The sequence below is a fragment of the Rattus norvegicus genome, chromosome 5 (assembly GCF_036323735.1).
Source record: "Rattus norvegicus strain BN/NHsdMcwi chromosome 5, GRCr8, whole genome shotgun sequence".
Classification (NCBI taxonomy): Eukaryota; Metazoa; Chordata; class Mammalia; order Rodentia; family Muridae; genus Rattus; species Rattus norvegicus.
Genome location: NC_086023.1, coordinates 106,437,546 through 106,450,974, shown reverse-complemented (window position 1 = coordinate 106,450,974; position 13,429 = coordinate 106,437,546). Strand labels below are relative to the sequence as shown.

General features: G+C 46.0%; 1 protein-coding gene across 4 annotated transcripts in view; it reads right to left on the bottom strand.

Moving 5' to 3' along the window:
- Positions 1-13,202, bottom strand: part of Acer2 (alkaline ceramidase 2) — a 50,800-nt gene extending 37,598 nt beyond the window's left edge. For 2 of the 4 annotated variants that reach the window (XR_010066400.1, XM_039109889.2), the window contains exons 1-2: positions 12,932-13,191; positions 351-465 (exon numbers count right to left, since the gene is read on the bottom strand). Coding sequence is in view for 2 of the 4 variants with exons in the window: in XM_039109889.2 (XP_038965817.1) it covers positions 351-465; positions 12,932-13,039 (223 nt within the window). In the remaining 2 variants the exon portion in view is untranslated. 4 annotated transcript variants of the gene reach the window in all.
- Between the last annotated feature and the right edge of the window lie 227 nt (positions 13,203-13,429).

Sequence of the window (13,429 nt, the reverse complement as noted above, 5' to 3'; positions counted from 1 at the left end):
CAAGTATTTCACAGAACAATGAGGGACCAAACGTCTAAATATTTTTCTTTAAGTCCTCTGGAGCCACATCGCATCAAACTTCAATTGTTTCAGAAGTTCTTCAGAAGTTCTCAGAAAGCCACGCTAACACTGGCACGTCACCAGTGGCTGCCCCACAGATGCTGAGATGTGATAGTTACAAGCAAGCTTGCTATCAAGCCGGCACTCAAGAGGTTCTTTTGGTGTCAAGGGATCAATGGCTAAGACGTCAGAGCTAACTTTGGTTTACAAAACATTGTGTTCAGAGTGGACAGGAAATATGGGGTCCCACTTCCTCCCTTTCAGTCCCGTTCCCACGTGACTCCACTTACCCACTACAACTAGGAGAGTCCATATTAAATAGATGCCGCTGTTGAAGCACGTGGCGTACTGGCGGAACAAGCACATGCAGATGGGCGGTAAAATGAAAAACAGGACGTTGCTGATCTGGAGGAGAGAGAAACATGAAAGATGAGTATTAAGTAAAAGCATAAAGAAGTAAAGCTGCTTGTTCCGGGTGTGTCCTTGGCAAACCAGGGTGAATGTGGCCTTGTATCTTGTGCAAGTTCTGCACTTTTTAATTGCAGACACAGAGCACGCACAGGACCGGGGCTGGGGGAGGGGGGAGGGGGGATGACCCGGATAACACCGGGACTTAGAACATCTTAAAGACCAGGAACAAACAGTCTCCTTGCTGCCTCTTTTGATGGTAGGAGCAATTGTAAAAGCACCATTGAGGTTAGAGGTGTACCTCAGTGATAGAGCCCTGGTCTAGCATCAACCCCTGGGGTCAGCCCACCGGGGAAGGGGAGGCGGTGCTGGGGAGGAGGTTACATTCATACTACTCTTCTGAATCAACAACTGTTGCTTTCCACACGGGGAAAGTGCTTTTGCTATCCTGTCAGTTTCCTTGTCCAACTTCTTTCCGGCTTTAAAATCATTTTGCCAGGCAGGGTGATGCCAGCACTCAGACTGAGGCAGGAGGATCAAGAGTTCCAGGATAGATTCAACCACATAAGGAACCTGGGCAAGAGGTGAAACCTGCCACTATCCCCATCCCCCACCCGACCCCCAGGTTCCAAAAACAGGAGAAAAAAATGTATTTTAACTTGCAAATTTTCTTTGTACTTAAACCTATTATGTCTCCAAGAAGCACTCAACTCTTTAAAAAGTAATGTTTTATCTAATGATCTGAATATGATCTGACTATGTAATCACTATTTAAATATTATTAGCTTAGGAAGATAGCTTGTGCCTATATCCCAACTAAAGGACTATGAATTTGATTAGTTGAATTTAGGCAACCAAAAATAAATGAATGAATAAATAGATAAATAAGCCATGGGATAGAGAGATGGCTAAGCAATTAGGAGCACAGGATACTCTTCCAGACCTGGGTTTGATTCCCAGAACCCGTGATAAGGTTCACAACTTTAACTCCAGTTCCAAGAGTTACAGTGCCCTCTTCTGGCATCCACAGGCAGTGCTCGTAATGCTGTGCACTGCCATACATGTGGGCAAAATACCATTACATATAAAATAAGAATAAATATATTTTTAAAAATACAGTAAATCAATGAAAGAAACATATTACAAATATTTAAAGTAAAATATTTTATTATATTTAAATATAAAATATAATTAATATAAAATATTTTATAATATTTTTCCTTTATCATGAAATAGTATACATTTGGTTCGGAGTAAGCCTTTTAAACCCAATGTAAATTTCACACATAGAGCAAGTCTCAGTTTTTAGCCGCATCTCCTGTGTTCGGAAGCCACACTGTAAAGCACAGTTCCACCTCACTCGAAGTTTTAAGGGCTGGGACTATATTCAGTTGTAGGATGTGTGTCTTGCATTTGTGAGGCCCTGGCTTCAATCCACAGAATCACCACAAATAGTAAAATAAAATAAATGAATAAATAAAAAAGGAAGGGAGCAGGAGGGTGGAAAGACAGACAGAAAGGCGGGAGACAGCAGCATAGGGGCCGTGCCCTCCACAGATGACAAATCTGCTGGCTCCTCACCTTGCATTTCCAGAACTGTAATATCTGGGTTTAGGTTATTACAGGAGCAGAGGCAGACCTGGCACCAGGTGGTGTGGTAATTTTCCATTCAGTAGTGTGCTTTTGAGGCATTTCTTTCTCTTGTTTCGCACTCCTACCAACAGTGTACAAGGGTTCTAATCCTTGCCCAATTGTATTTTACTCAATGGCTCATTTTAAAGTAAGGCCATCCTAGGAGCGATGCATCGGTAGGGACGTGCAGCTCTCTAAGCGTCCTCTCCAGTTGCTGGAGGAGGAGCTCTGGGTCCAGGCCTGTGCATGCAGAATGTAAAGATAACATCTAAGTCTAAGACGGGCTTTAACACTGGAGGTGAGGTGGGAGGCACAGAAAGACTTCAAAAGGCAAAGTGACTCGGCAGCTAAGAACACATGTTGCTCCAGCACAGACCAGGTTTGCAGCACCCACATCAGGGGGCTCCTGCAGCAACCTGTAACTCCAGCTCCAAAGTATACCAGGCCTCTAACCTCAGAAGGCAACACACATACACACACACACACACACACACACACACACACACACACACTCACTCACTTTAAAATAATAAAAAGAAGGCTAGAGAGATGGCTCAGTGGTTAAGAGCACTTGCTGCTTTTACAGAGGATCTTGGTTCAGTTCCCAGCAACCACATGACAGCTCACAGTCATCTACAACTCCTGTTCCAGGCGAGCCAACATCCTCTTCTGGATACCTCAAGCAGTAGACATGCATGTGGTGCACATATATACATGGAGACAAAACACTCACACACATGAACAGAACAAATAAATCTTCAACAACAACAACAACAACAATAATAAATATTGTAAAAATAAAAAGAGCCAAGCCTGGTTACTCAGATCTGTAATCCCAGCTACTCTGGAGGCGAGGAAGACCATGAGTGGTCCTCAATTCAACAGCCAGCTGGGGCAACTTAGTGAGACCCCGTCTCAAAATTAACAAAATCAAAAGAGCAAGTCTGGCAAGATGCTCCATGGATAAAGACAACCTCCACTAAGGCTGACTCACAGTCAGGATTCAATTCCTGGGACCTATCAGGTAGAAGGGGAGAACCAACTCCCTTAATTTGTCCTCTGACCTCTACATACATGCTACAGCAGGCAAGCACTAAGGCACATACATTTGCTAAATAAATTAAGCAAATGAAAAACAAACAAATAAAAAGAGGGCTGGGGCTTTAGCTCAATAATAAAACACTCTCCCAGCAGGTGTGGGCCCCAGGATCAATCCTTTTTTATTTTATTTTATTTTCTTTCTTTTTTTTTGGGGGGGGGGGGAGCTGAGGACGGAACCCAGGGCCTTGCGCTTGCTAGGCAAGTGCTCTACCACTGAGCTAAATCCCCAACTCCCCCAGGATCAATCCTTAATTGAAAAGGGACTGTCAGAAAAATTCAGGGATAAGTAGACAGAGTAAGGGTCTTAGGGTTTCTTTTGCTGTGGTAAAGACCATGACCAAAGCCATTTGGGGAGGAAAGGCTTTGTTTCCTCTGAGACTTCCAAGAAACTGTCCATCACTGAAGTTAGGGTATGAACACAAGAGGGGAGGAGCTGATACACAGGCCATGGAAGAGTCTGCTCACCCATTACTTGCTTTCTTATAGCACCCAGGATCACCAGCCCAAGGAGTGGACCCCGCCCACAATGGGCTGGGCACTCCCACAGCAATCACTAATTAAGGAAGTGCTCTACAGAATCCCCTACAAGCCAATCTCACAGGAACGGTTTCCCAGTGTTCCCAGTGAGAGCCCCACTTCCCAAGTAACTCTAGCTTTTACCAAGTTGATGTAAAAAAGAAGACAGTACAGTAATTTAAAGATGGAATGCAAAACCAAGAGCAGGAGGGCTTCCAAAAAGAAAGGTGTCACTCCTCCTGTTGGCTAATGTAGAAATGTGGATTAAATGATAGCTCAAAGGAGCTATGTGGGCCCCTGGACCCAGGTGAAGAGAGCAAGGCAGAAGGGTTTTCCCCAGACCTCAGAGACCACACTGGTAACATAAAAATGTCACAGCAGGGGCTAGGGAGATGGCTCAGTCAGTGACATGTTTGCCACAGAAGCATGAGGACTTAAGTTCGGAGAGAGCCAGCACTCCAGTACCCACGCACAAAGCTACATTTGATGCTGGGGAACGTAGAGGGGATTTTCCAGGCTTGCTTGCAGGAGATGTGCGAGCTCCAGGTTCTACAGACAATAAAGTAGAAAGGGATTAATAAGGACAGCTCCCAATGTCAAACTCTGGCCGCCACACGCAGGTACACTGTTCTGCATGCACATAAGCCATACATACCTGGGAGAAGGGAAAATATTTTAGCGAACCCCAGAACTCAGGCACCCCTTGGAAGTGACACGGGTTTTGGCAGGGGAAGAAATAAGAGGATAACCAAATCATAGAACAGAATCCTGATGTGTGATTGACAACCTTGAGTGAATTAATGGTCTCAGAGGTCCCAGGCTGGGAAACAGAAACATTCTCATTTATAAGAAGTAATTGAGGGCTGGAAGAGATGGTGCCGTAGTTAAGAGCACTGGATGATGCTCCTCCAGAGGACCTGAGTTCAGTCCCCTGCTGCTTGCTCACAACCACCTGAAATTCTACCTCCAAGGGACCTAACACCCTCCCTGACACCCATGAGCAGAAGACATCCATACACATAATTTTTATGAATAAAAAATAACTTTAAAAAACATGTTTAAAAAGGAAAAGAAGTGAGGGCTGGGGATAGAGCTCAATGGTATAGCACTTGCTTTGCATGCGCAGGGTCCTGGGTTCAAAACCCAGCACCTGAAAAAAGAAATAGACTAAGATAGAACAAGGCAGATCATTTCTGTTCATGCTATGAGCACAGCCATTTAAATAGCCAGCGACCCTTCAAGGTTAGGCTGGAAAGTCTTTCAAAACCATCACTTACTTTAAGGGGATATGAAGACCCAGAAAGACTCCAAAGCAGCAGGCTCCTCCCACTGCCCCACCCAGGGTTCACCTCCAACTGGGCCATTCACATAAGTTACCTAAGAACTGTGGACGCCATCACACTGTGCTCGAATGCCCCATCCCATGATTTCAACATGAGTTTCATACTGGTAGGGGAAAGTAAGTGGCATGGGAGATGCTGAAGGGGGAGCTTAATCATTCTCCTTCATGTTCATGGGCAAGCACTTCCTCTAAGGAACATCCTAAGAGTTAAAAACTCCTTTCTCCCCTTCTCCCCAGAGATAAATCCTGGGGAGATGCAAATCCTGGGATGCAAATCATCTATCCTTTTTCTTTGCATTTATATGAATAAAAAACAATACCCCATACTGTGATGCCATCGCTCTGGTAACCCTTCCCCTTAGCGCACAAGGATTCAGCTCAGTGCTGTACACTACTGCAGAGAGCAGGGGGCTTTCGCTTTGTCTGCTTGCTTCTTTGTTTTTAGCTATTTTTCAGGGGAAAGAGCACCAACTTAGAGTCTCCTTTAGAATGCTGGGAAATATAATGCACTTGGGGATGTGCTTGCTTGTTTGTGGCAGGATCTCAGGTAGCTCAGGCTGGCCTTAAACTCACTGAGTAGCCAAGGATGACAGTAAACCCCTGCTCTCTCACGTTCACCTACCAAGCACTGCAATTACAGGTGCGCTACGACATGCCCAGCTCTATTATGCATCTTGACCTTTACTCCAGTGTATCTGTGTCGCCTGAAGGCCTATTAATATTCCTTGCTTCTGCCAAGTACAACTATGACTGACGAGCTGTGCATTACGTGGCTCTGTAGATTCATATTACCATAGGCAAGGAACACTCCTGACACACATAATGTGTCTATGTGATATTCATGAAGGCATGAGTTCATTTACCTCACCTGCATTATTATTTACTATTTTATTTAAGCTTTTGAGAAGGGTCTCATAGTGTAGCCTGGGCTAGTCACAAACCATAGCAATCTCCTGCTTCAGCCTTTTCAATGCTAGGATTAAAGGTATTTCCCACAATTCCACAATATTTTTAAGTCTACATATAAGCGCCATTCCATGCTCTATTTTGATATATGCCCCACACTAGCACCAAAATCACATTTGTTAAACTTCTGGACAGCCTATCTGCCAAGGCTTGCTGGTGACAACTATTCCCTTTAAAGACATCAATATATGGAAAGGAAAAGCCCAAACTAGAGGGCGACCGTTCTCAAAACAAAAAGAGGAAGGAATACCAAAATAAATAAGGAAAGACAAATGAGTTACGGTTAAAGGCAGACTCTGTGGCTCCATCTCTACTGAGAATGATTGGAGTCTCTAAAGTTGTAGGACAGTTCAGCCAAAGGGAGCTTGTTTCAAGTTCATTGCTGAATTATCCCTTAAAGATTTGATTTGCTTTCCGTCTACAGACATTTTTTTTAAACTAAGGGAAAAAACCACAACTTCAAAATGCATTAATTGTTTCCCTTAAGAGTTTTAAGAGTTCCTTATTCTGTGGATTCCTATCCAGCATTTGTTTCAAAATCATCTCGAGAACACTCTGTGCTCTCTTCCTGATGCATTAGAATGAGCCTTTCCCATGGAATGGGGAGTCTGGACAAAGGCATGGGCAGGAAGCTTGCTGAGCAGAGCTTCAGGAGCGCCTAGGATGCTAAGTGTACTGTCTGTACCTTCCCACTGTGTGCATGATTCCTAGTCCTCCACTGAACTGTCCTACTCCTACCTGTGAGGTAGCCAAATATCCTGGTTTGCCAGGAACTCAGTGGATCTCCCAGGGGACAGGACTTCCAGTTGTAAAAATTTTTAAAAATTGGGCAGGAGAGATGCTTGCTGTCATACACAAGGACCTGAATTCTGTGCCTAAACCCAAATGGTAAAAGGAGAGAATTGACTCCCACAAGCTGGACTTTGACTTCTACATGTACACAATCACAGACACACACACAACAAACAAACAAACAAGGATGGACATATAGCTCAGTGGTTAGGAGGGCTGATTGCTCTCGCAGAGGACTCAGGTCAGCTTCCCCACACAGCAGCTCACAACCCTCTGTAACTCCGATTCCAGGGGAATCTGATGCCCCTCTTCCGGTCTCCATGGTCACTGCACATACATGGTGTACACACATAGAAGCAAACATCCAGACATGCAAAATAAAACGTGAAGAAATTAAAATAAGCAGACAGAAATGGCTTTTAAAAACAATTAAAAATTTCAAGCAAAATACTTAGGGTAAGTTTACTCAGATGCCTGCTTCCAAAGCCCCCTCCCAGCCCCACACTGCACACCTCAATGCAGTTTACTAACAACAGCTCAGCAGTCGGTGTCTGCCACGACTGTGAACCCCAATGCCCAGTGACTGTTTCCAGATCTGGTTTCTGTGACAGGCACACAGCGGCCAATGCTCAGGCAGGCCTCCAACCAGGCATATCCTGCCCATCAGATAGGGGAACCCAGACTTGGACGGAGAAAGAAAGCTCAGCTTTCCTTTCTTGCAATAGTTGAGTAGAGAGGGGGAGATAAGAGGCTATGGGCTGATTTTATGCATGTATTTCATTTTTTCTATACCTATTAATGTCTGCTTTCCAAGTCACTGGTCAGCAACAAGGCAAGCCTTCAAAGGCCAGACCCGGTGATCACAAAGCAGACTCCACTTTTCTCCAAAGCGGCCTATGGTGGCCTGAGCCCCCAAGGGAACCAGACATGTTGGCTCACAACCGGAAGCCCAGTACTTGGGATGCTGAGGCAGGATTTCTGTGAGTCCAAAGCCAGTCTGGTTACAAAGTGAGTTCTAGGCCACATTGGGCTATAACATGAAACTCTGTCTTAAAAAGCAAGAAAACCCACATCATTCAACCCAGCAAAGGCTCTATGTAGAAACAAAACAAAACAAAACAAACAAACAAACAAAAAAACAAAAAAAAAAAAAACCAGTATCCTAAAGGTACAAGTGAAGGGCAAGAGTAAGTTCTTTTGGTTTTTTTGAAACAATGTAGCCCTGCCTGTTCTGCAATTTGTTATTTAGACCAGGCTAGTCCAGACCTAACACAGGAGGTCTTTGCCTCCTGAGTGTTAGGATTGAAGGTGTATGCTACCACACTAGGTTTAGGTGATGACACCTTGGAAGAGAGATGTTTGTACTTGTCGGAAGACAAGGGTGATAAGAAGGACTGGGGCCCGGGAGAGAGAGTAGAAGGAAGCTGTGTTCTCTCTTTCGTGAGCCAGGTGGCTGTAGTAATCGGCATTTACAGTGAATATTTTCAAGCCAGGCATGACCACCCATACCTGTAATTCAGCACTTGGGGAGGAGAGGCAAGAGAACCAGGTATTAAATTCCATCCTTGGCTACATAGGGAGTTTGAACTCAATGTGAGCTACATGAGATCTTGCTGGTTTTTTAAAAACCAAAAATTAAGTGAATAAATAATAAATAAAGTGAATGCATTGATCTGGGCAGGTGTCAGATGCCTGCAATCCAAGAATTTTAGAGGCAGAGGCAGGAGGATCACTGGAAGTTTTAGGTCGGGTATGTTTTATATTAGCAGGTTCTAGGCCAGTCGGGAGTTCTGACTGGTAAAACTCTGAAATAAAGACAGAAACAAAAACCCAGTGAGTAGTCCCCTCAACACAACAACCGTCCAGCAGGAATTTGTAAAGCACCATCTATATGAGCCAGGTCTATAGCTCAGAAGTAGAATGCTTGTCTCACATGCACACAAGACCTCAGGTTTGATTCTTGTTGATGAAAAAAACAGTATTTCCAGATGTGTGGACTTTCTCTGTATCCCTCTTCAAAAGCCAAATGAAAACTGTAAAGCATCCAGAAACATCCCCAAATGTTCGTTAAGAAAGAGTTAACTAGCTAAGTGAACCATGGCCAATCGTTATAAGGAGCGTGGTCCGAACACTGTGAAGAGGTCCATTGCTCTATGCAGCCATATGACCACTGGGAGCACAGAGGTCTTTGCCCTCACAGGTAAGCACTAGAGAGTCCAGGAATGTTAAACATGTAGGCATATCTCTTCAATGGAAGAGATGTAAAACCCGTTTTCCACCCAGAACGCTAGGAATGGGGTGGCTAGTAGCCTAGCCTGTCTGTGTGCCCGGGGACTCCCTGAAATTCCTGCAGCCAGGGCCAGAGGGACCTAATAGCCCAGATGACCTATGAGATATCTATTCCACAAGACCAAGACCATACCACGTCCTCCCCTATCGATAGAACCTACCTTCATGGAAGTATAGTGACTTGTACTCTGAGAAGAGTTTCTGTGTAATTGTCTCATTGTGCACATGGGATTGTGTTACAGGAAATTTTTTAGGAACTGCACTGTACTTAAATATGCCGAAAATAAACTGCCCAGTGTCAGACTCTACAAGCTTGTGCCAAAACCAGCTAGAATCACGTTCAACCAGATTTCCTTCTTGCCTCATGTGTGCCATTACTCTGCTAGCAACGCAGTGGTGTTTGCAGAGACCCCCACAAATGGCCACCTCCACGAAGTGCTTAGAAGATAAGTGATGTGCAAACAGTTCATTTCGTGTGATTTCAGTGGAGTTGGAAAACAATTTTGAGTGTGTGCAAAATGCAATATTCGTTTTTGGCATGTAAATACAAACCTGTGTATAGGGAATTGAACCCAGGCTTCATGCATGCCAGGCAAGTACTCTACCTCTGACTTACATTGCTGGCCATTCCATGTGCTTTATACATGCCCAGGAAATGTCAGAGATGCAGAAGAACAATTCATTACTTTATAACTTCCGTATTCTAGCCTACCATGGTCACACTATTACTTTTCTATCCAAAGTGCTTCAAACAAACTGGGTTTTTGTCTGTTTGGTTTGGTATTTGGTTTTTCAAGACAGGGTTTCTTTGTGCAACTCTGGCTGGCCTGAAACTTGCTTTATGGACCAGACTGGCCTTGAACTCAGAGATCTGCCTATCTGCCTCCAGAATCCTGGGATTGAAGGCACCCACCACCATCCGACTGACACAAACTGGTTTTTAATTAAGCAAATGTGTTATTCTGAAAATAATTCTGAAAATAAGACGTTTCCAGTATAAGTATTTTAAGTTAAGCACCGATTGAACAATATATATTAAGCACACAAATATTGGGTGCTTACATTTACAAGAGAACTCTTGGCAGGGTCAAAAAGGCTAAGTTCTAACTCCATCAGTCATTTGCTTGACTTCGGCAAGCAATATAAACCGAGTGGGCCCTTGCTGCCCTCCTTTATCTAAGGCATCCACGGCAAACGACGGTAAAGCGCCCAATGGTGCCACAGCACAGCAAGCAGCTAAGGGTAGTGCGGTCGCAGTAGCCACCTGTTACCCCAAAAGACTCATTAAGAAGATTCTAGATTCCCTCCCCCAGTGCTCTCCTGCTTTTGTCAATTGTTTTATTTTTTTCTCAACTCCTTTAACTTTGTTTCTCAAAATTGATAATAATTACCAGTTTCTTATGAAATAGATAATTAAGCCAGGCATGGTAGCACACATTGAAACCCCAGTGTTCTGGATCTTGGAGCCTTTGAGGACAGTTATCAGCTACATACTATGGGCTACAAAAGTGAGTTCCGGTCCAGCCTGGGAGATAGGGAGTCCCTGTCTTAAATGAGATGAGCGAGGTGGCACATGCCTTTAATCTTAGCACTCTGGAGGCAGAGGCAGGCAGATCTCTGTGAGTTTGGGGCCAGCCTGGTCTACATAGTGAGTGAGATCCAGGTCTGCCAGAACTACGTGGTGAGACCCTGTCTCAAAACAAATTGACATTGAATAATGATGCCTGCTATCTGTTATGAGGACCTTAGGAGATATGCATCATCAATAACTCATTGTTCTTCTCTGTGCATGAGAGAGAAAGGCCCAGGAAAATCCTGTGGTAGTATCAGCAGATCAGCAGAGCTACAGTGAGAAGAAACAGGTTCTGGGCGCTTACACTCACAGGCCAGCCCGGCCAGCTATTTCTCTGTGACTCTCCTCCACATTCCAGAGAAAACGTGGTGGCTTATTAATCACAAAGAAAAAGTTTGCCAGGTAGATGGGCTAGCTTAAGCAACCACAAACAGCTCTTTTGCACAACAGAGTTTTGTATTCACTGTACACAGTTCCAGTGGGATTAGACTGAAACGAACAAGAGGCAGCCAGATGCACAGACTGCTTGAGAAGCTGAGATAGGACCTCAAGTTTAATCTCAGCCTGGGCTATACAGAAAGACCCTTGTCAGAAAAGAGACAGACTGAGAGGAGGGGGGAGGGGGAGGGGCAAAGAGGAGGGAAGAAGGAAGGGAAGGGATGTCAATTTTTCCTCTCCTCCAGCCCTGAGGGCTTTTCAAGACTGGCTCAGAGCAGCTATGTTTGAGCTTTGGGGGACTTTATGAGGGGCTGGCCCTGGCTGGGAGCTCTCACACCCCACAGGAGACTGCTGTGTGGGTGTGAAAGATCCTGCCATCACCCGGTCATTCCTTTGGCTCTGATGAAATCTTGAATGTTTCTCAGAGGTTCTCCACTTATTACTGCTGGTGTTTCTCCTCCACTACCCCAGCTGCCCTGCTCCAGCTTCTTCCTTTGGTGCCTGTAAACATCAGGGAGCAGCATACCCCACCAAGTTGGATAATAGGAAAAGTGTGGCCACTTCTGATAGCTAGATCTTTCCCTATGTCTCTGGATGTCAAACGTCCGGTCTATTGAGCAACTAATCTGGCCACGTAAAAAGAAATGAGGGTGCTGATGTGGAGGACCAGCATGCATTTTAAGCACTGAGGTGAGGTACAGCAGAGAACTCTGGGTTGTAGTCGCAGGCGTACCAGCACATGGGCATGACAGCTCACTTCTCAGTAGCCTAATCTTTTTGCCACGAGAACACTAGAGCAATACAAAAAAAGAGGGGAGTTGGGGGATCAAAAGTAAAGGACAGGGGAATAAAAGAGACTAGAGGTCTGTCCAGGCAATAATGCCTGATTCTTGCTGAAGACATTCTTTCCAGAAATCCGAAAAGGAGGGAAAAATCCTAAATAGCAATCTCAAACTCACAATGATTCAAACCAGGAGTTCCTGTTTTCTGTGTCTGAACAGAAGAAAAAAGATAAGCCAGAAAAATGACCATGCAAAGTCACATTGGGTACCAAGTCCTGAGTGATGGGTTCAAGGGAAAAGCAGAACCGTTTCCTCTCCTAGGGACAACTCTTCCCTCTCATACAGACCCAAATCCCAGGAATTATGTAAATTTCCTCTTGTCCGTATCTAGGGACCTAGACAAGTCCAGAAAACCCACCGTTTATCACTCCCAAATTTCACTGTCACCACCAGGAGCTGGCTCAAAACTGGACTCTAAAAGCAACGAGAAAAAGAACTCATAGTAATTAACTTGCTTCTGGACAAAAAATAATTCGATCTGCATTGTTATAGTTTAGTGAAGAGGACATGCTGACTTGTGGGAGTGGGCCCAGTCCCTGGACATGTCCTGGGCTCTCCTTTCCCCCCGGCGCCCAAAGCAGGTATTCAGCGCTAAAACGCACAATGAGATCCAGGTGCGTCACACCACAAAGATCCTAGGCAGGAGGAAGGGAGCTGCCCCTGTGGGCTCACGTCCCCAAATGACCCAAACTGGAAGAATGGGTTGATGCGGACCCTTAGCTCCCGGACCACGGGAACCAAACGAAACAATAGAGCCATAAAGAAGAAAAATGACAGGAAGGGCTAGAGGAGCCCTGGAAAGGGACCGGAGAGGGATGCAGAAAATAGAGCTGGAAGAAGCGCACGGAGAAGGGGGCGTGGAGTGACTGCCTCGGACCTCCACGGTCACCCACCGCCTGCTTCCAGGCGCCACAGCCACGGGGACAGCTCCCTCCCTCCGCCCGCCTGCCCTGCCGCTCCCGCGTCCCGCACCGTGTTGTAGAACTCGGCGATGGCAGGCACGATGGTGTAGTTGTCCTCGCACCAATCCACCTCCGAGCTGCCAGCCCGCAGCTGGTCCCACCAGTGCGGGGCGCCCATGGCCGCTCTGGAGCATCGGAGCAGCCGGCAGCTGCAAGCGGCCCGAGCGGCTGCTGGGCACACTGTGCGTCTGCGGCTTATGCGGTGCGGGGCAGCCTCCGGATACGGCACCTCCCCTCCGGCCTCCCAAGTCCGGCTGCGCCCGCCCGCCACCGCCGGGGCAGACGTGCCCCAGCCCCGCCCCCGGGAGTCCGGGAGCACGACAGCCACGCCCACCCGGGGCGGGACTTGACAGACCAGGTTCGGAAGGGTAGGGCCGGGACCTGGGTGGAAGCCTGGAAGCTAGGACCTAGCCACTAGCTCTCCGGTTCTACTGTGGTTGGTGGCAAAGGCCTTCAGAGTCGCTCTTGTCCACGCGCGTCCAGGTTGTGTAAAGAACGCCAGAGCGGC